Raw genomic sequence first — 22,775 nt, 5'->3', positions numbered from 1 at the left:
AGGTTGGAAGCTACCCAGACGGAATATAAGGTGTTGTTCTTCCTGAGTGTGGCTTCATCTTTACAGTAGAGGAGGCCGTGGATAGACATGTCAGGATGGGAATGGGATGTGGAATTAAAATGTGTGGCCACTGGGAGATCTGCTTTCTCTGGCAGACAGAGCGTAGGTGTTCAGCAAAGCGGTCTCCCATTCTGCGTCGGGTCTCGCCAATATATAGAAGGCCACACCGAGAGTACCAGACACAGTATATCACCCCAGCCGACTCACAGGTGAAGTGTTGCCTCACCTGGAAGGACTGTTTGGGGCCCTGAATGGTGGTGAGGGAGGAAGTGTAAGGGCATGTGTAGCATTTGTTCCGCTTACACGGATAAGTGCCAGGAGGGAGATCAGTGGGGAGGGATGGGGGGGACGAATGGACAAGGGAGTCGCGTAGGGAGCGATCACTGCGGAATGCGGGGGGGGGGAGGGAAAGATGTGCTTAGTGGTGGGATCCCGTTGGAGGTAGTGGAAGTTACGGAGAATAATATGTTGGACCCAGAGACTGGTGGGGTGGTAGGTGAGGACCAGGGGAACCCTATTCCTAGTGGGGTGGCGGGAGGATGGAGTGAAAGCAGATGTACGTGAAATGGGGGAGATGCGTTTAAGAGCAGAGTTGATAGTGGAGGAAGGGAAGCCCCTTTCTTTAAAAAAGGAAGACATCTCCCTCGTCCTAGAATGAAAAGCCTCATCCTGAGAGCAGATGCGGCGGAGACGGAGGAATCGCGAGAAGGGGATGGTGTTTTTGCAAGAGACAGAGTGAGAAGAGGAATAGTCCAGATAGCTGTGAGAGTCAGTAGGCTTATAGTAGACATCACTGGATAAGCTGTCTCCAGAGACAGAGACAAAAAGATCTAGAAAGGGGAGGGAGGTGTCGGAAATGGACCAGGTAAACTTGAGGGCAGGGTGAAAGTTGGATCCGCAGGGATCGCTCCCTATGCGACTCCCTTGTCCATTTGTCCCCCCCATCCCTCCCCACTGATCTCCCTCCTGGCACTTATCCGTGTAAGCGGAACAAGTGCTACACATGCCCTTACACTTCCTCCCTTACCACCATTCAGGGCCCCAAACAGTCCTTCCAGGTGAGGCAACACTTCACCTGTGAGTCGGCTGGGGTGATATACTGCGTCCGGTGCTCCCGATGTGGCCTTTTATATATTGGCGAGTCCCGACGCAGACTGGGAGACCGCTTTGCTGAACACCTACGCTCTGTCCGCCAGAGAAAGCAGGATCTCCCAGTGGCCACACATTTTAATTCCACATCCCATTCCCATTCTGACATGTCTATCCACGGCCTCCTCTGCTGTAAAGATGAAGCCACACTCAGGTTGGAGGAACAACACCTTATATTCCGTCTGGGTAGCCTCCAACCTGATGGCATGAACATCGACTTCTCTAACTTCCGCTAATGCCCCACCTCCCCCTCGTACCCCATCTGTTACTTATTTTTATACACACATTCTTTCTCTCACTCTCCTTTTTCTCCCTCTGTCTCTCTGAATATACCCCTTGCCCATCCTCTGGGTCCCCCCCACCCCACTTGTCTTTCTTCCCGGACCTCCTGTCCCATGATCCTCTCGTATCCCTTTTGCCAATCACCTGTCCAGCTCTTGGCTCCATCCCTCCCCCTCCTGTCTTCTCCTATCATTTTGGATCTCCCCCTCCCCCTCCAACTTTCAAATCCCTTACTCACTCTTCCTTCAGTTAGTCCTGACGAAGGGTTTCGGCCTGAAACGTCGACTGCACCTCTTCCTAGAGATGCTGCCTGGCCTGCTGCGTTCACCAGCAACTTTTATGTGTGTTGCTTGTATATGCAGTTGTTCAGTCTGTCCCCTAGTGGTCATAGTGTGTATATGCAGTTGTTCAGTGTGTCCCCTAGTGGTCACAGTGTGTACATGTAATTGTTCAGTGTGTCCCCTAGTGGTCACACTGTGTATATGTAATTGTTCATAGTAGTCATAGTCATAGTCATACTTTATTGATCCTGGGGGAAATTGGTTTTTGTTACAGTTGCACCATAAATAATAAATAGTAATAAAACCATAAATAGTTAAATAGTAATATGTAAATTATGCCAGTAAATTATGAAATAAGTCCAGGACCGGCCTATTGGCTCAGGGTGTCTGACCCTCTAAGGGAGGAGTTGTAAAGTTTGATGGCCACAGGCAGGAATGACTTCCTATGACGCTCTGTGCTGCATCTCGGTGGAATGAGTCTCTGGCTGAATGTACTCCTGTATCCACCCTGTACATTATGTAGTGGATGGGAGACACTGTCCAAGATGGCATGCAACTTAGACAGCATCCTCTTTTCAGACACCACCGTGAGAGAGTCCAGTTCCATCCCCACAATATCACTGGCCTTACGAATGAGTGTGTCCCCTAGTGGTCACAGTGTGTATATTTAATTGTTCAGTGCGTCCCCTAGTGGTCACAGTGTGTATATGAAATTGTTCAGTGTGCCCCCTAGTGGTCACAGTGTGTATATGAAATTGTTCAGTGTGCCCCTAGTGGTCACAGTGTGTACATGCAATTGTTCAGTGTGTCCCCTAGTGGTGACAGTGTGTATATGCAATTGTCCAGTGTGTGCCCTAGTGGTCACAGTGTGTATATGCAATTGTTCAGTGTGTCCCCTAGTGGTGACAGTGTGTATATGCAATTGTTCAGTGTGTCCCCTAGTGGTGACAGTGTGTATATGCAATTGTTCAGTGTGTCCCCTAGTGGTGACAGTGTGTATATGCAATTGTTCAGTGTGTCCCCTAGTGGTGACAGTGTGTATATGCAATTGTTCAGTGTGTCCCCTAGTGGTGACAGTGTGTATATGCAATTGTTCAGTGTGTCCCCTAGTGGTCACAGTGTGTATATGCAATTGTTCAGTGTGTCCCCTAGTGGTGACAGTGTGTATATGCAATTGTCCAGTGTGTGCCCTAGTGGTCACAGTGTGTATATGCAATTGTTCAGTGTGTCCCCTAGTGGTGACAGTGTGTATATGCAATTGTTCAGTGTGTCCCCTAGTGGTGACAGTGTGTATATGCAATTGTTCAGTGTGTCCCCTAGTGGTCACAGTGTGTATATGCAATTGTTCAGTGTGTCCCCTAGTGGTGACAGTGTGTATATGCAATTGTTCAGTGTGTCCCCTAGTGGTGACAGTGTGTATATGCAATTGTTCAGTGTGTCCCCTAGTGGTCACAGTGTGTATATGCAATTGTTCAGTGTGTCCCCTAGTGGTCACAGTGTGTATATGCAATAAAATCATGAGCAAGAGAAAATCTGCAGATACTGGAAATCCAAGCAGCACACACAAAATGCAGGAGCAACTCTGCAGGCCAGGTAGCATCTATGGAAAAGAGTAGAGTCACCATTTCAGGGCAAGACCCTTCGGCAGGACTGGAGAAAAAAAGATGAGTAGATTTAAACGGTAGAGGTGGGGAGCTGAAACCGGGAGGGGGAGGGATGAAGTTAATAGCTAGAAAGTTGATTGGAGAAAGAGGTACAGGGCTGGAGAAGAGGGAGTCTGATAGGTCGGGATAGAAGACCATAGAAGAAAGAAAAGGGGGGAAGAACAGCAGAGGGAGGCGATCAGTGGGCAAGGAGATAAGGTGAGAAGGGGAAAAGGGGATGGGCAATGGTAAAGGAGAGGGCAGGGGACCATTACTGGTAATTCAAGAAATCAATGTTCCTCTCAGACACCTCCTCTTACTTATCCCTCAAACAGAATCCCAGTAAGGAGCACCAGGCAATTGTGTCCCACACCATCATTGACCTTATTAGCTCTGGGTATCTCCCATCCACTACCACCAAATTCATAGTTCCCGCACCCCGTACATCTCTTTTCTACCTCCTAAGCAAGACCCACAAACCTGCTTCTCCAGGAAGACATAGAAACATAGAAAACCTACAGCACAATACAGGCCCTCAGCCCACAAAGCTGTGCTAAACATGTCCTTACTTTAGAAATTACCTATGGATACCCATAGCCCTCTATTTTTCTGAGCTCCATGTACCTATCCAGGAGTCTCTTAAAAGACCCTATTGTATCTGCCTCCACCACCATCACCGGCAGCCCATTCCATGCACTCACCACTCTCTGCATAAAAAATTTACCCCTGACATCTCCTCTGTACCTCCTTCCAAGCACCTTAAAACTATGCCCTCTCGTGCTAGCCATTTCAGCCCTGGGAAAAAGCCTCTGACTATCCACACGATCACTGCCTCTCATCCATTGTTTCAGCTTGTTCCTGCCCCACTGAACTCATATCTGCAAACCTCGACTCTGTCTTATCCCCCCCCCCAAGTTCAGTCCCATCCTACCTACATCTGTGACACCTCACACGCTCTGGATCTGTTCAATGATTTCAAGTTCCCTGGCCCATCGTCTTATTCTCACTATGAATGTCTAATCCCTATACATCTCCATCTCCCAGCAGGACACCAGACCCAATCAGTTCCTCTCCACCACCACCACTCTAATCCCTATACATCTAATTCCTATACATCTCCATCTCCCAGCAGGACACTAGACCCAACCAGTTCCTCTCCACCACCACCACTCTTCTTTGTCTAGTGGAACGTCCTCACTCTTCATAATATCTCCTCTTAATAATTTCCAGCGATAGGGTGCCTCTTACCCTCACCTACCACCCACCAGCCTCTACATCCAGCACATAATTCTCCAGAACTTCTGCCATCTCCAACGGGATCCCACCATCAAAAACATCTTTCCCTATGCAACTCCCTTGTCCATTTGTCCCTCCCCACTGATATCCCTTCTGGCACTTACCCTTGCAGGCATAACAAGTACCACACCTTCCCCTACACCTACTCCCTCACTACCATTCAGGGCCCTAAACAGTCCTTCCAGGTGAGGTGATACTTCACCTGTGAGCCTGTTGGGGGTCATATACTGTGTCCAGTGCTCTCGGTGTGGCTTCCTGTATATTGGTGAGACCTAACATAGATTGGGAGACCACTTCACTGAGCACCTACACTCTGACCGCCAGAAAAGGCGGGGTGCCCCAGTGGCCACCCATTTTAATTCCACTTCCCATTCCCATTCTGATATGTCTATCCATGGCCTCCTCTACTATCACAATAAGGCTACACTCAGGTTGGAAGAACCTTACATTCTGTCTGGGTAGCTTCCAACCTGATGGCAGAACATCAATTTCTTGAACTTCCAGTAATGGCCCCACCCTACCCTTCACCATTGCCCATCCCCTTTCCCCTCTCGCACCTTATTTCCTTACCTGCCCATCGCCTCCCTATGGTGTTCCTCCCCCCTTTTCTTTCTTCCATGGCCTTCTGTCCTCTCCTATCAAACTACCCTTCTCCAGCCTGTATCTCTTTCACCAATCAACTTCCCAGCTACTTATGTCATCTCTCCCCCTCCCGGTTTCACCGATCACCTGGTGTTTCTCCCTGCCCTCCCCAACCTTTTAAATCTACTCCTCATCTTTTTCTCTCCAGTCCTGCCGAAGGGTTTCAGCCCGAAAAGTCAACTGTACTTTTTTTCCATAGATGCTGCCTGGCCTTCTGAGTTCCTCCAGCATTTTGTGTATATGCAGTTGTTCAGTGCGCCCCCTAGTTGTTACATTTGCATGATTCTGGAAAGTTCTGGAAGCTTTTGATGGAAAACACTGAACAACTGCAGATACATGGTATTTGAATAGGAGCTTCCTGATTGGCTGACTCTTAACTGGAAATTTGAATGGGCTGTTTCTTTTCTGTGAGCACACAGCACTGCCACATTTTTTGCTCTTCTCTCTCTTCACTTACTAGACCTCTATCACTATCTTTATTAGATGTTCTTTGTTCTATCAACACTTAACAAAATGATCACAAGCATCCTTACAAAGCAGCAAGGTTTGTTTCTCTTTCCTCACTTCTGAAAGAACCTTATGTTAAAAAACATCAGAATCCAAAAACAGAAAATATAGCCATAATAAGTCGGTGATTTTCATTTCACTGATTTCATCTGAGCCTGCCATAATGCTCAGGGAGTACGTGGGCCAGAGTTTGCTAAGCATACCCAGGAAAGTTTTAGAGACATAGGAACATATGTAAACGGCCCAACTAGAGAGGGCACAAAAGTCAATTTCCTGTTCAAAACCAGTGCTGGACAAATAAGCAAAGTGTCAGTGAAGGAGCACTTGGGACCAGGACCAATGATTCTGATTTTCATTGTAATCATGGAAGAAGATAGGACTGTCAACATACTAATGTACTGTCATAGGAAAGCAGCATCCATCATTAGAGATCCCCTCTACCCAGGCCATGCTCTTTTCTCACTGCTGCCTTCAGGTAGAAGGTACAAGAGCCTCAGGACTCACACCACCAGGTTCAAGAACAGCTCCTACTCCACTGCCATCAGGCTCTTGAATAAAAGGGGATAACTAGACTCACTTGACCATCCATTGAGATGTTCCCACAACCAATGATCTCACTTTAGGGATCCTTTAATAACATCATTCCAAATAAACTAATTCCTAAGCTCCGGAACCTGGGCTTAGCACACAGATCTGGAGCTGGATCTTCAACTTCCTCACAGACAGGACTCAGGCTGTAAAAATAAGGGACAAGCTCTCCTCTACAATCACTCTGAGCACCAGTGCCCCACAAGGCTGTATACTCAGCCCCCTGCTGTACTCACTGTACACCCATGATTGTGTAGCCAAGTTTCCATCAAACTCAATATATAAGTTTGCTGATGACACAACAATTGTAGGCCGTATCTCGGATAATGATGAGTTTGAGTACAGAGAGGAAATTAAGAACCTGATGGCATGGTGCGAAGACAATAACCTATCCCTCAACGTCAGCAAGACGAAGGAACTGGTTGTTGACTTCAGAAGGAGTAGCGGACCGCACGACCCAATTTACATCGGTGGTGCGCAAGTGGAACAGGTCAAAAGCTTTAAGTTCCTCGGGGTCAATATCACAAATGACCTGACTTGGTCCAACCAAGCAGAGTTCACTGCCAAGAAGGCCCACCAGCGCCTTTACTTCCTGAGAAAACTAAAGAAATTTGGCCTCTCCCCTAAAACCCTCACTAATTTTCATAGATGCACCGTAGAAAGCATTCTTCTAGGGTGCATCACAACCCAGTATGGAAGTTGTCCTGTCCAAGACCGAAAGAAGCTGCAGAAGATCGTGAACACGGCGCAGCACATCACACAAACTAATCTTCCGTCCGTGGACTCACTTTACACCGCACACTGTCGGAGCAGTGCTGCCAGGATCATCTAGGACACGACCCACCCAGCCAACACACTTTTCGTCCCTCTTCCCTCCGGGAGAAGGCTCAGGAGCTTGAAGACTCATGCGGACAGATTTGGCAACAGCTTCTTTCCAACTGTGATAAGACAGCTGAACGGATCCTGACCCGGATCTGGGCCGTACCCTCCAAATATCCGGACCTGCCTCTCAGTTTTTTTGCACTACCTTACTTTCCATTTTTCTATTTTCTATTTATGATTTATAATTTAAATTTTTAATATTTACTATCGATTTGTAATCCAGGGAGCGGGAAGCACTGAATCAAATATCGCTGTGATGATTGTACGTTCTAGTATCAATTGTTTGGCGACAATAAAGTATAAAGTATAAAGTTATCTCATGTTATTGTTATTTATTGTTATTCATTTATATTTGCATTTGCACAGTTTGTTGATCCTGTTGTAGTTACTATTTTATAGGTTTGCTGAGTATACGGGCTGGAAAATGAATCTCAGGGTTATATAAGGTGATATATATGTACTTTGATGATAAAATTTACTTTGAACTTCTGAACTTTAAAACTGGGCAAGGCTAATATTTATGGCATTAGACAGGAAGCCACACAGGTTGGTGAGGAGTGGCTACTGAACATCCGACAAGTGGGAGGCTGTTAAATGTGAGATAAGGAGAATTCATGTTCCTGTTCAAGTGAAAGACAAAGTTATCAGGAACCCGAAAGATAGCACGTGTAGGGTAAAGGCACCTGGGATCAAATGAGTCCCTTGTGGAGTATAATGATTGAGCAGGCAATCAGGACAGCAAGTAGACATGAGATATGCCTGGCAGATGAAGCAAAGGAGAATGCTAACAGATTCTGAAAGTTCATAAAGAGTAAAAGGCCAATAGGGTGGAGAGGGTAGCCCCTAAGGGATCAGTGTGGAAACTATATGTGGAGCCGCAGCAGATGAGCAGGTTTCTCATTAGTATTTATAGTGGAGAAGCACCTGGGAATGAGTGAGTTCAGGGCAGAGAACAGCGATATCCTGAAATATATTAATATTACGGAGAAAGAGGTGTGGGAGCTCATGAAGTGCATAGAGTCCATAAGACATAGGAGCAGAATTAGGCCAGTAGCCCATCAAGTCTGCTCTGGCATTCCATCCTGGTTGATTTTTTAACCCTCTCAACCCCATTCTTCCATAACCTTTGACACCCTGTCTAATCAAGAACCTCCACTTTAAATGTACTCAATGTCTTGACCTCCACAGCCGTTCTGAGCCTCTGCCATCTGGTCCTAGACACCTTCACTATTAGAAACATCCTCTCCACATCCACTTTATCTAGGCCTTCCAATATTCGATAGGTTTCAATGAAGTTCACCCTCATTCTTCTAAACTCCAGAAAAGGCCCCCTTTATTCCTATTCTTTTGCCTCCTGCCAATCAGCAAGTCTTCTATCCATGCTACCATCTTTCCTATAATACCATGGGGTATTTTGTGTTAAGCAATCTCTTGTGAGACTTCTGAAAATTCAAGAAAACAACATCCACTGACTCTCCTTTGTCTGTCCTGCCTGTTATTTCTTCAAAGAATTCCAAGAGATTTGTCAGGCAAGATTTTCCCTTAAGGAAACCATGCTGACTACAGCCTATTTTACTACGTGCCTCCGTGTACCCCAAAATCTCATCCTTGATAAGGGACTCCAACATATTCCCAACCACTGAACTCAGGCTAACTGACCTTTACTTTCGTTTCTTCTGCCTCCCTCCATTTTTAAAGAGCTGAGCGATATTTGCAATTTTCATTCCCCTGGTGGAAGTTTCCAGAAGTGTACAAATACTGGGGCCTGACCAGGTGTACCCCAAGACAACAAAAGAAGCAAGGTTGGATATTCCTGAAGCCCCGGCTGAGAGATTTATTTCTTTGAAAATCATGGTTAATGTGCTTTTTTTTAAGAAAGGTCCAGAGGAAATTCACAAAAATGATCCCAGAAATGAAAGGATTAACATACGAGTGTTTGATGGCTCTGGGCTTGTACTTGCTGGAGTTTATAAGAATGAGGGGGAGACCTCATTGAAACTTGTCGAATACTGAAAGGACTAGATAGAATGGATATGGAAAAGATGTTTCCTTTCATGAGGGAATCTAGAACCAGAGGGCATAGCCTCAGAATAGAGGGACGTCCACTTAGAACAGAGATGAGGAGGGACTAGCCAGAGGGTGGTGAATCTGTGGAATCCATTGCCACGGTCTGCTGTGGATGTCAAGTCAGTGGAGGTTGATAGGTTCTTGACTAGTTGGGGCATCAAAGGTTATGGAGAATGGGGTTAAGAGAGATAATAAATCAACCATGATGGAATGGTGGAGCAGACTCGATAGGCCGAATGCTCTAATTTTGCTCCTTTGTCTTATGAAATGTTTAAAAGGACAAGCCAAGAAACTACAGCACACTGTGGCGTCATCAGTGGTGGAAGGGTACCGGAAGGGATTTATTTCCATTTGGAAGGGCAGAATACATGGGATCTAGGTGTGACAGCAAATTAAATACACTGTTGTCTTGGTGAAAGGAGTCAGAGACTGGTAGGAGAGGATTGTTTTCAGGTTGGATGCCAGTGCACAGTGGTGTGCTACAGGGATCGATAAAAAAAAATCCTTTAGTTTATTTAAACGTAAACAACAGGAATTCTGCAGATGCTGGAAATTCAAGCAACATACATCAAAGTTGCTGGTGAACGCAGCAGGCCAAGCAGCATCTATAGGAAGAGGCGCAGTCGATGTTTCAGGCCGAGACCCTTCGTCAGGACTAACGAAGGGTCTCGGCCTGAAACGTCGACTGCGCCTCTTCCTATAGATGCTGCTTGGCCTGCTGCGTTCACCAGCAACTTTGATGTGTGATCCTTTAGTTTATGTCGTTTCTATTGACAGTTTGGAATAGAAAACAGATGGCATGATTAGCAAGTGTATAAATGATACAATAATTGTATAGTGGACAGTGAAGAAAGTTGTCCTGAGGCTCTCTGCTGGTCGGGGTCAACCATGGACGTTGCCTCTTAGCTGTCTACATGATACACAAGCCAAGGACAGTACAATATGCAGAGCAAGTTGTTGCCCATATAGCAGGCTTACCCTCTCCAAGGAGCTGATGAATCCAAAGGAATGGCAGTGACCGATACAGTTGGGCACCAGCAGCAGGAGTTGCCAGCCAGCACTGAACTCAACGTAGGGTCTTAGGGTCTCCAGCTCCGGATTTTTTCCTTGGAGATTACTCCCAAAGCCCATGAGGGGGTATAACCACGCGGCAGTGAAGGTTTGAGATCAGAGTTTTCCTTCTCTTCGATGAGCTGCCAACCACAGCTGATGAGCCCCATCCACCCGAAGCGAATAGTTTTAAGGCAGCAGTAATTTGCCCCTTCTCCTGTCAGTAGAAACGGTTCCACTAGGCTTAGCAGCTAAGCCACTCATGAAGGCTGGACTTGGTTGTCAGAGGCTATTTGGGATGTGCACCATTGGGAGCACTTAATAGGCAGAGGGACATCATCCCCACCACCACACCCTACCAGCTATGACACCTTTAAGGAACAGAGAACTACTGAAGAATATAGTGGGTGTAGGGGTGTAGCAGATGCTATGAGGACTTACATCAATGTGAAACATCACACTTTCTTTCACCTTGGACAACACACAACATCATCAGGAGCCTCAGACAGGATCCCAAACAACAAAGGAGATGCTGGACCTGAAACATCCAAGCCACCTGAGTTCACCTACACCATCCCAAGAGCGGAAAGCTGCACCTATTATGTCGTGATTTATCTATCACAGAAAACAATTTCAACTCATCTGCAAAAGCCTTGGATGAGAAGCAGAAAGAAGAAATGCAACTTACCAGAACCCAACTTGTTTTTGAACAAAATGCCACTTGTATTTCGGCATCGGACTGGTAGTTCATTCTCATACACAGAAGGATCCCAGTTGTATTTTGTCCCATCTTTTTCAGGGCCTGATGCCAGAGGAGTGGATGGAGTCTGTGGACCTAGTGTCAAACCAAGAGAAGGAATGTTAAGATCACAAGTATACTCTTTCCTCCAGTTTACACAAGGTGCAACTTTGTAGGTCAGCTATCGTGGATCGAGGATTTGGAGAGGTTCACTAGGATGCTCCCTGGATTAGAGGGCATGTGCTATAATGAGAGGTTGAACAAACTTCCGTTGTTTTCTTTGGAGCGGCAGAGGGAGATCTGATAGAGGTTTATAAGATTACAAGAGGCAGAGATAGAGTAGACAGACTGTCTTTTTCCCAGGGTGAAAATGTCTAATACAAGAGGGCAAGCGTTTAATGTGAGAGGGGTAATTTCAAAGGAGACGTGAGGGGCAAGTTTTTTTTACACAGAGAGTGATGGGTGCCTGGAATGTGCTCAACACACACACGGTGCTGGAGGAACTCAGCAGGTCAGGCAGCATCTATGGAAAAGAGTATAGTCAACATTTCGGGCCAAGACACTTCAGCAGGGCAGGAAAAAAGATGAGGTGTCTGAGTTAGAAGGTGAGGGAGGGGAGGAAGAAACACAAGGTGAGAGGTGAAACTGGGAGGTAGGGGTGAAGTAGAGAGCTGTGAGGTTTATTGGTGAAAGAGATACAGGTCAGAAGGGGGAGTGTGACAGGAGAGGACAGAAGGCCATCGAAGAAAGAAAAGAGGGAGGTGAAAGGCAGGTGAGATATGGTGAGAGAGAGAAATGGGAATGGGAAATGGTGAAGGTGGGTGGGCATTACCGGAAGTTCGAGAAATCGATGTTCACACCTTCAGGTTGGAGGCTACCCAGATGGAATACGAGGTGTTGCTCTCCATCCTGAGAGAGGCCTCATTGTGACAGTAGAGGAGACCATGGACTGACAAGTCGGAATGGGAATGGGAATGCACTACCTGCGGTGATGGTAGGAGCCAGATACATGAGGGGCTTTACAGATGAGTATAAATAGGCGTGAGAAGGTGAGAAAAATGGAAGGATATTGAAATTGTGTAGGCAGAGAGGATTAGTTCTTTGTTGACCATTTAATTACTAATTTATTTGATTTGGCACAACGTTGTGGGTCAAAGGGCCGTACTTTTCTATGTTCTGTGTTCAGAAAGTTTCAGCATAGGGACCATGTCTGTGTCAATCATGATGTCATTTTAAACATGACCCATCTGTTCATGCATCGGTTTAAATGCCTTTTAAATACACTATCTTATCTGTTTCCACTATCTCCCCCTGCAAAATAACATTCCTCCACGAGTACCCTCCATCTTCTAAGGCCAAGCTGATTTTGAATCCAATCTACCAGGTTAGTTTGGATCCCATGTGCCTTAATCTTTTAGATTAGTCAGTGAGGGATCATGTCAAATGCTTCACTAAAACCCACTGCCCTATTCTCAGCAATCAACACTGTGATGCTCTCCCCGATCAGTAGCGCAACCCTCCCCCCCCCTTTACACTCCTCTCTTTTGGGGTCAATCATATCTGAATCCTGGACTGATGAGGTGCCCACACTGCCCTTCTCCCCTTCTCTCAATCTCTGTAATGGCTACTGCATCATAGCTTCATGTATTAATGCAGGCATATTTTTCACACAGAGGCTGGTGGATATGTGGAATGAACTGCTGGAGGAAGTGGTAAGGATGGGTGTAGACAGCACTCAAACAGGCATGTAGGGGGTAGAGGTTTAGAGACGGATATGAACCAAATACAGACAAATACAACTTGCTCTATAAGAAACTTGGTTGGCATGGATGAGTTGGGCCGAAGGACCTGTGCACATGCTGTGTAGTCGTGTGATTCTCTAACTGTAGGAGGGGAATTTCACTGGTAAACATGGCAGCCCGTGTGATAAAGCAGTTACAGAACTCTGTCCCAGCAGCAATGTACTCTTTGTCTTATGTAATAAGTTCAAGAGCCGGGAGGTAATTAATTAGACCCCACTTGGAGTACTGTGTTCAGTTCTGATCACATCACTACAGGAAGCATGTGGATTCTACAGAGAGAGTGCAGAGCAGATTTTCAAGGATGTTGCCTGGATTGTAGAGTGTGTCTTATGAGAATAGGTTGAGTGAACTTGGCCTTTTCTCCTTGGAGCGACAGATGATCAGAGGTGACCTGATAGAGGTGTACAAGATGATGAGAAACATTGATCGTGTGGATAGTCAGAGGCTTTATCCCAGGGCTAAAATGGCTAACACCAGGGGGCATAGTTTTAAGGTGCTTAGAAGTAGGTACAGAGGGGATGTCAAAGCTAAGTTTTTCACACAGAGACTGGTGGGGGCGTGGAATGGGCTGCCAGCAAAGGTGGTAGAGGCAGATGCAATAGTCTTTTAAGAGACTCTTAGATAGGTACATGGAGCTTAGAAAAACAGAGGGCTATGCGGTAGGGAAATTCTAGGCAGTTTCTAGAGAAGGTTACAAGGTCGGCACAACATTGTGGGCCGAAGGGACTGTAGTGTGCTGTAGATTTTTATCTTTCTCTATAATACCTCTGCGTTCTTAGCACCAAAGAGAAATTATTGTCCTTATTGGTTTTCCACTTATCTCACCAGCAACACATTGCACCACAAAAGCCACTATCTTAAGCCCGAGTTTCCTAAACACAGATTGAATTCTGAACCTTCATGCAAAGACAGGCAGCACTTTCACCCAGCTCCACAGTAGAAAGTGACAGAGAGAGCACAGTGTGGTCACTCACTCACCACCCCCTTCCCAATCTCAGTCAATCAACCCCCTGACTTCACAGTACAGAGAGCACGATATGGTCACTGACACAGCAACCAACCCCACCCCCACCCCCGATCTCACAATACAGAAAGCAGAGTACAATTCACTCAATCCCTCACCTACTGAATCTCACCACCGAAAGCTGACTCAAACCTCTCCCCACAGTCCCACACCACCACCACAATCACAGAGCTGTCTTGTCACAGGATCCACGAGGAGCCTGTAACACAGGTTGAGTATGGGTCAGTACCTTGGGTTATAGGTGTACTAGACGACTTCAATCCTGTTGTTTCGACAATACTGCCGTCGGTGTGAACCACTATCAGTGTGGCTTTGTCCGTGGGCAGTCCTTCTCCGATCTGCAGTGTGGTTCTTCCTGACTACAAAAGACCAAGAGATCCTCAATACTGTCTGCATCAAGCAGTCAGCAACAGCAATACCTAAAATACACAGTTCAACTACACACAATCACAGATGGAAACAAAGAAAATGCTGGGATACACAACAAACTGATCACTGCGTGGACAGTAATGTCAATTACACTGTACAGCTATCCATGTGTGGACAGTGATATGTGGATCACTTTCTTAACCAGAGTTAACGTGTGCATCATTCTCTTTACCAGGGTTAACGTGTGGATCACTCCCTTCACAGGGGTTAATCTGTATCACTCTCTTTACCAGGGTTAATGTGGATCACTCTCGTTACCGGGGTTAATGTGGATCACTCTCTTTACCAGGGTTAATCTGTATCACTCTCTTTACCGGGGTTAATGTGGATCACTCTCTTTACCGGGGTTAATATCGATCACTCTCTTTACCGGGTTTAATGTGGATCACTCTCTTTACCGGGGTTAATGTGGATCACTCTCTTTACCGGGGTTAATATGGATCACTTTCTTTACTGGGTTTAACGTGTGCATCACTCTCTTTACCGGTTGTATTCCCTGCTCAGAACTGACAGGGCTTTACCTTACAAAGATGAGGAGGAGTTTCCTAGCCAGAGAGTAATGAATCTGTGGAATTCATTCCCACAGACAGCAGTGGTGGCCATGTCACTGGGTATATTTAAAGTGGGGGTTGATGGGTTCTTGATTAGTCAGCGTGTCAAAGATTACAGGGAAAAGGCAAGAGAATAAATCAGCCACCCTGCTTGGCTGAATGGCCTAATTCTGCTCCTAAGTTTGGATGGTTTTATGTTGAAAATTCTTTCCCCAGCTTTTTACAACTTTCATACAGTTATGAAATGCCACCCTGTCACCTGGTTTCCAGAGTATAAACCACATCATTTTCAGACTGTAGACCTATCTTACTCCTTAGCTCTAAAATATTTCTAACTTTGTAAATATAACCCCTTTGTAGTTCTAGGGTCTTTGCTCCATATCACTAAACCCCAATGGATTTAATACAAGTGAAACTCTGGTATATTTAACAACTCTCCTCACTGGGGGACATTAAGAAGAAGGATTAGATAGGCTGGCAACACACACAAAATGCTGGTGAACGCAGCAGGCCAGGCAGCATCTCTAGGAAGTGGTACAGTTGACGTTTCAGGTCGAGACCCTTCGTCCCGACTAACTGAAAGAAGAGATAGTAAGAGATTTGAAAGTGGGAAGGGCAGGGGAGAGACCCAGAATGATAGGAGAAGACAGGAGGGGGAGGGATGAAGCTAAGAGCTGGACAGGTGATTGGCAAAAGGGATGCAAGGCTGGAGAAGGGGGAGGATCATGGGATGGGAGGCCTTGGAAGAAAGAAAGGGGGATGGGAGCACCAGAGAAAGATGGAGAACAGGCAAGGAGTTATAGTGAGAGGGAAAGAGAGAAAAAAATATATAATAAAAATAAAAATTAGGGATGGGGTAAGAAGGGGAGGAGGGGCATTAATGGAAGTTAGAGAAATCAATGTTCATGCCATCAGGTTGGAAGCTAGCCAGACGGAATATAAGGTGTTGTTCCTCGAACCTAAGTGTGACTTCATCTTGATAGTAGAGGAGGCCATGGATTGACATTTCGGAATGGGAATGGGACGTGGAATTAAAATGTGTGGCCACTGGGAGATCCTGCTTTCTCTGGCGGACAGAGCGTAGGTGTTCAGCAAAGCGGTCTCCCAATCTGCGTCAGGTCTCACCAATATATAGATGGCCACACCGTGAGTACCAGACACAATATATCACCCCAGCAGACTCACAGGTGAAGTGTTGCCTCACCTGGAAGGACAGTCTGGGGCCCTGAATGGTGGTGAGGGAGGAAGTGTAAGGGCAGGTGTAGCACTTGTTCCGCTTACAAGGATAAGTGCTAGGAGGGAGCTCGGTGGGAAGGGATGGGTGGGGGGGGGGACAAATGGACAAGGGAGTCGCGTAGGGAGCGATTCCTGCAGTAAGCAGAAAGTGGGGGGGAGAGAAAGATGTGTATGGTGGTGGGATCCCGTTGGAGATGATCGCTCCCTACGCGACTCCCTTGTCCACTCCCTCCTCCACCCCTTCCCACCAATCTCCCTGAGGCTGAAGTACTCAGGTGTTTCCACTGAGTGAACAGCCACAGGGCTGCCATCCGAATGGCATCCCAGGATGGGTACTCAAGAGTATGTGCGGCACAACTGGCTGGTGTGTTTAATCTCGCCCTCTCCCAGTGTAAGGTGCCCACCTGCTTCAAAACAGAGAAGAGGGCTTGGGGGTTGATGTTCTGTTGTGTTCTGTTAGATTTTTTCTGAGGGGAGGCGTTGTTTTTGGGGTCAAAGGTTTCAAAGGTACATTTAATGTCAGAAATTTGTATACAATATACATCCTGAAATACTTTGTCTTCACAACCATCCACAAAAAACAGAGGAGTGCCCCAAAGAATGAATAACAGTTAAATGTTAGAACCTCAAAGCCCCTCCCAGCTATGGAAGTCAAGGGTCACACTGAAAAGCTCCAACTTCAGGAGAAGCTCATTGGCCTGGTCTACCATGGTAACTTCATTCTTAAACACAAGTTGCCCATGAAAAATAGGCATTAATTGATTTAATTTCTGGCCTCGAGCAGCAACATCAGGCACTCTCAAGGTAGAACAAAGTTCTCCTCTGAGATTCTGTGTTTCTACATTTGTAATTTGGTCAAACTCATCTGGAGAGAGTAGTCCTGATTCTAAACTCAACTGGTATACGAAAGACACACTTGACAACTATTCATGGATGAAGGAAAATTGGAAGGCCATGTGGGAGGTTCAAAGGTCCATTTACTATCAATGCATGTATCCATATACAACCTGAAATTTGTGTTCCCTGGATAGCCAGGAAAACAAGAACGGATATGAAAGTTGTTCAGAGAGAAACATCAAACCCCTACACCTGTACAAAAACAAACAGCATCCCGATCATTAACCCCTACACCTGTACAAAAATAAACAGCATCCCGATCATTAACCCCTACACCTGTACAAAAATAAACGGCATCCCGATCATTAACCCCTACACCTGTACAAAAATAAACAGCATCCCGATCATTAACCCCTACACCTATACAAAAATAAACAGCATCCCGATCATTAACCCCTACACCTGTACAAAAATAAACGGCATCCCGATCATTAACCCCTACACCTGTACAAAAATAATCGGCATCCCGATCATTAACCCCTACACCTGTACAAAAATAAACAGCATCCCGATCATTAACCGCTACACCTGTACAAAAACAAACAGCATCCCGATCATTAACCCCTACACCTGTACAAAAACAAACAGCATCCCGATCATTAACCCCTACACCTGTACAAAAATAAACAGCATCCCGATCATTAACCCCTACACCTATACAAAAATAAACGGCATCCCGATCATTAACCTCTACACCTGTACAAAAACAAACAGCATCCCGATCATTAACCCCTACACCTGTACAAAAATAAACAGCATCCCGATCATTAACCCCTACACTGGTACAAAAATAAACAGCATCCCGATCATTAACCCCTACACCTGTACAAAAATAAACAGCATCCCGATCATTAACCCCTACACCGGTACAAAAATAAACAGCATCCCGATCATTAACCCCTACACCGGTACAAAAATAAACAGCATCCCGATCATTAACCCCTACACCTGTACAAAAATAAACAGTATCCCGATCATTAACCCCTACACCGGTACAAAAATAAACAGCATCCCGATCATTAACCCCTACACCTGTACAAAAATAAACAGCATCCCGATCATTAACCCCTACACCTGTACAAAAATAAACAGCATCCCGATCATTAATCCCTACACCGGTACAAAAATAAACAGCATCCCGATCATTAACCCCTACACCGGTACAAAAATAAACAGCATCCCGATCATTAACCCCTACACCTGTACAAAAATAAACAGCATCCCGATCATTAACCCCTACACCTGTACAAAAATAAACAGCATCCCGATCATTAACCTCTACACCGGTACAAAAATAAACAGCATCCCGATCATTAACCCCTACACCGGTGCAAAAATAAACAGCATCCCGATCATTAACCCCTACACCGGTACAAAAAGAAACAGCATCCCGATCATTAACCCCTACACCTGTACAAAAATAAACAGCATCCCGATCATTAACCGCTACACCTGTACAAAAATAAACAGCATCCCGATCATTAACCCCTACACCGGTACAAAAATAAACAGCATCCCGATCATTAACCCCTACACCTGTACAAAAACAAACAGCATCCCGATCATTAACCCCTACACCTGTGCAAAAATAAACAGCATCCCGATCATTAACCCCTACACCCGTACAAAAATAAACAGCATCCCGATCATTAACCTCTACACCGGTGCAAAAATAAACAGCATCCCGATCATTAACCCCTACACCTGTACAAAAATAAACAGCATCCCGATCATTAACCCCTACACCGGTACAAAAATAAACAGCATCCCGATCATTAACCCCTACACCTGTACAAAAATAAACAGCATCCCGATCATTAACCCCCACACCTGTACAAAAATAAACAGCATCCCGATCATTAACCCCCACACCTGTACAAAAATAAACAGCATCCCGATCATTAACCCCTACACCTGTACAAAAATAAACAGCATCCCGATCATTAACCCCTACACCGGTGCAAAAATAAACAGCATCCCGATCATTAACCCCTACACCTGTACAAAAATAATCGGCATCCCGATCATTAACCCCTACACCTGTACAAAAATAAACAGCATCCTGATCATTAACCCCTACACCTGTACAAAAATAAACAGCATCCCGATCATTAACCCCTACACCTGTACAAAAATAAACAGCATCCCGATCATTAACCCCTACACCTGTACAAAAATAAACAGCATCCCGATCATTAACCCCTACACCTGTACAAAAATAAACAGCATCCCGATCATTAACCCCTACACCGGTACAAAAATAAACAGCATCCCGATCATTAACCTCTACACCTGTACAAAAATAAACAGCATCCCGATCATTAACCCCTACACCGGTACAAAAATAAACAGCATCCCGATCATTAACCCCTACACCTGTACAAAAACAAACAGCATCCCGATCATTAACCCCTACACCTGTGCAAAAATAAACAGCATCCCGATCATTAACCCCTACACCTGTACAAAAATAAACAGCATCCCGATCATTAACCTCTACACCGGTGCAAAAATAAACAGCATCCCGATCATTAACCCCTACACCTGTACAAAAATAAACAGCATCCCGATCATTAACCCCTACACCGGTACAAAAATAAACAGCATCCCGATCATTAACCCCTACACCTGTACAAAAATAAACAGCATCCCGATCATTAACCCCCACACCTGTACAAAAATAAACAGCATCCCGATCATTAACCCCCACACCTGTACAAAAATAAACAGCATCCCGATCATTAACCCCTACACCTGTACAAAAATAAACAGCATCCCGATCATTAACCCCTACACCGGTGCAAAAATAAACAGCATCCCGATCATTAACCCCTACACCTGTACAAAAATAATCGGCATCCCGATCATTAACCCCTACACCTGTACAAAAATAAACAGCATCCTGATCATTAACCCCTACACCTGTACAAAAATAAACAGCATCCCGATCATTAACCCCTACACCTGTACAAAAATAAACAGCATCCCGATCATTAACCCCTACACCTGTACAAAAATAAACAGCATCCCGATCATTAACCCCTACACCTGTACAAAAATAAACAGCATCCCGATCATTAACCCCTACACCGGTACAAAAATAAACAGCATCCCGATCATTAACCCCTACACCTGTACAAAAATAAACGGCATCCCAATCATTAACCCCTACACCTGTACAAAAATAAACGGCATCCCGATCATTAACCCCTACACCGGTACAAAAATAAACAGCATCCCGATCATTAACCCCCACACCTGTACAAAAATAAACGGCATCCCAATCATTAACCCCTACACCTGTACAAAAATAAACGGCATCCCGATCATTAACCCCTACACTGGTACAAAAATAAACAGCATCCCGATCATTAACCCCTACACCTGTACAAAAATAAACAGCATCCCGATCATTAACCCCTACACCGGTACAAAAATAAACAGCATCCCGATCATTAACCCCTACACCTGTACAAAAATAAACGGCATCCCAATCATTAACCCCTACACCTGTACAAAAATAAACAGCATCCCGATCATTAACCCCTACACCTGTACAAAAATAAACAGCATCCCGATCATTAACCCCTACACTGGTACAAAAATAAACAGCATCCCGATCATTAACCCCTACACCAGTACAAAAATAAACGGCATCCCAATCATTAACCCCTACACCTGTACAAAAATAAACGGCATCCCGATCATTAACCCCTACACCGGTACAAAAATAAACAGCATCCCGATCATTAACCCCTACACCTGTACAAAAACAAACAGCATCCCGATCATTAACCCCTACACCTGTACAAAAACAAACAGCATCCCGATCATTAACTCGTACACCTGTACAAAAATAAACAGCATCCCGATCATTAACCCCTACACCGGTACAAAAATAAACAGCATTCCGATCATTAACCCCTACACCTGTACAAAAATAAACAGCATCCCGATCATTAACCCCTACACCTGTACAAAAATAAACGGCATCCCGATCATTAACACCCCTCCCCAAAAAATCCCTCCTCCTGCACAAAACGGGACAGGAGGAGGAGCTTAGAAGGAGACAATTGTGAGAGGTGATTGTGAGAGACGATATAAGATCTACGGACCAGAATGTCGAGTCCATCTGGGTAGAGATTTAGAATTTTAAAAAGTCACTGGTGGGAGTTGTCTATAGGCCATCTATTAACAGTATAGCAGTGGCAGAGGCGATTAACCAAGAAGTAACTGAAAGAACAGAACGACAGTTGTCATGGGGGATTTTAACTTCTACATAGATTGGGTGAATCTGGTTGGTCAAGGAAGTCTTGAGGAGGATTTCATAGAATGCATCCACGATGGCTTTCTTGAGCAGCATGTTAGTGAACTTACAAGGGAAAATGGTATCTTAGATCTAGTCCTGTGCAATGAGGCAGGTAAGATTAACGATCTTGTAGTCAGGGATCCGCTTAGAAAGAGTGGACATAGTATGATTGAATTTCATACACAGATGGGAGGATGAAATAGTTAGATCTGAAACTAGTGTATTACAACAGGATGAGGGAGGAGTTGGCTAATGTGGATTGGGAGCACAGGCTATTTGGTAGGACAGTTGAGGAACAGTGGAATACTTTCAAAGAGAGTTTTCACAGTGCTCAACGAAAGTATATTCCAGTCAAAAGTAAGGACAGTAAGTGTGGGGAGAGCCAGCCTTGAATAACTAAGGAAATAAAATATAGTAGCAAATTAAAAGCTCGTGTACAAAGTCGCAAAGAGTAGTGGGAGACTGGAGGATTGGGAAAACTTTAAAAAGCAACAAAGAACAACTAAACAAAAAATAAGGAAAAGGAAGACAGAGTATGAAAGTAAGTTAGCACAAGATATAAAAACAGATAGCAAAAGTTTTTATAAAAATATAAAGCGGAAGAGGGTGGCTAAAGTCAACGTAGGTCCCTTGGAAGACAAGAAGGGGAAATTGATACTGGGTGATAAGGAAATGGCTGAGGCATTGAATGACTATTTTGTGTCGGTCTTCACGGTGGAGGACATGTCTAATATGCCAAAGAATGATGTTATGGACGAAATGGGAGGTGAAGACCTCGATAAAATCACTGTCACTAAAGAGATAGCGATGAGCAAACTAGAGGGCCTGAAGGTAGATAAGTTCCCTGGTCCTGATGGGATGCATCCCAGGGTGCTGGGGGAATTGGCAGAGGTTATAGCAGACGCATTGGTAATCATTTACCAAAACTCTCTAGACTCTGGGCAGGTCCCGGTGGACTGGAAGACAGCAAATGCCACGCTATTTTTTAAAAAAGGATGTTGGCAAAAGGCAGGCAACTGAAGGCCAGTTACCTTAACATCTGTAGTCAGGAAAATGCTTGAAGCTGTCATTAAGGAAGAAATAGCGAAACATTTAGAAAGGAGTGGTTCAATTAAACAGACGCAGCATGGATTCAGAAAGGGAAGGTCCTGTTTGACAAACTTAATGGAGTTCTTTGAGGACATAATAAGTGCAGTGGATAGTGGGGAACAGGTGGATGTCATATACTTGGATTTCCAAAAAACGTGCCACACAAGAGACTTATAAATAAGATACAGATGCATGGAGTCGGAGGAAGTGTATTGGCATGGAGAGTGGATTAGTTAACCAATAGAAGGCAGA

At 45.1% G+C, this 22,775-nt stretch overlaps 1 protein-coding gene across 2 annotated transcripts in view; it reads right to left on the bottom strand.

The window, feature by feature from the left end:
• Positions 1 to 22,775, bottom strand: part of LOC134353538 (deformed epidermal autoregulatory factor 1 homolog) — a 113,422-nt gene that overhangs the window by 65,896 nt on the left and 24,751 nt on the right. For both annotated transcript variants that reach the window (XR_010019635.1, XM_063061541.1), the window contains exons 3-4: positions 14,242 to 14,371; positions 11,136 to 11,282 (exon numbers count right to left, since the gene is read on the bottom strand). Coding sequence is in view for 1 of the 2 variants with exons in the window: in XM_063061541.1 (XP_062917611.1) it covers positions 11,136 to 11,282; positions 14,242 to 14,371 (277 nt within the window). In the remaining variant the exon portion in view is untranslated. The remainder of the gene's footprint in view (positions 1 to 11,135; positions 11,283 to 14,241; positions 14,372 to 22,775) is intronic.

This window comes from Mobula hypostoma, chromosome 11 (genome assembly GCF_963921235.1).
Source record: "Mobula hypostoma chromosome 11, sMobHyp1.1, whole genome shotgun sequence".
NCBI classification, from domain to species: domain Eukaryota; kingdom Metazoa; phylum Chordata; class Chondrichthyes; order Myliobatiformes; family Myliobatidae; genus Mobula; species Mobula hypostoma.
The sequence above is the reverse complement of the archived record's forward strand: the minus strand, read 5'-3'. Positions and strand labels throughout refer to the sequence as shown.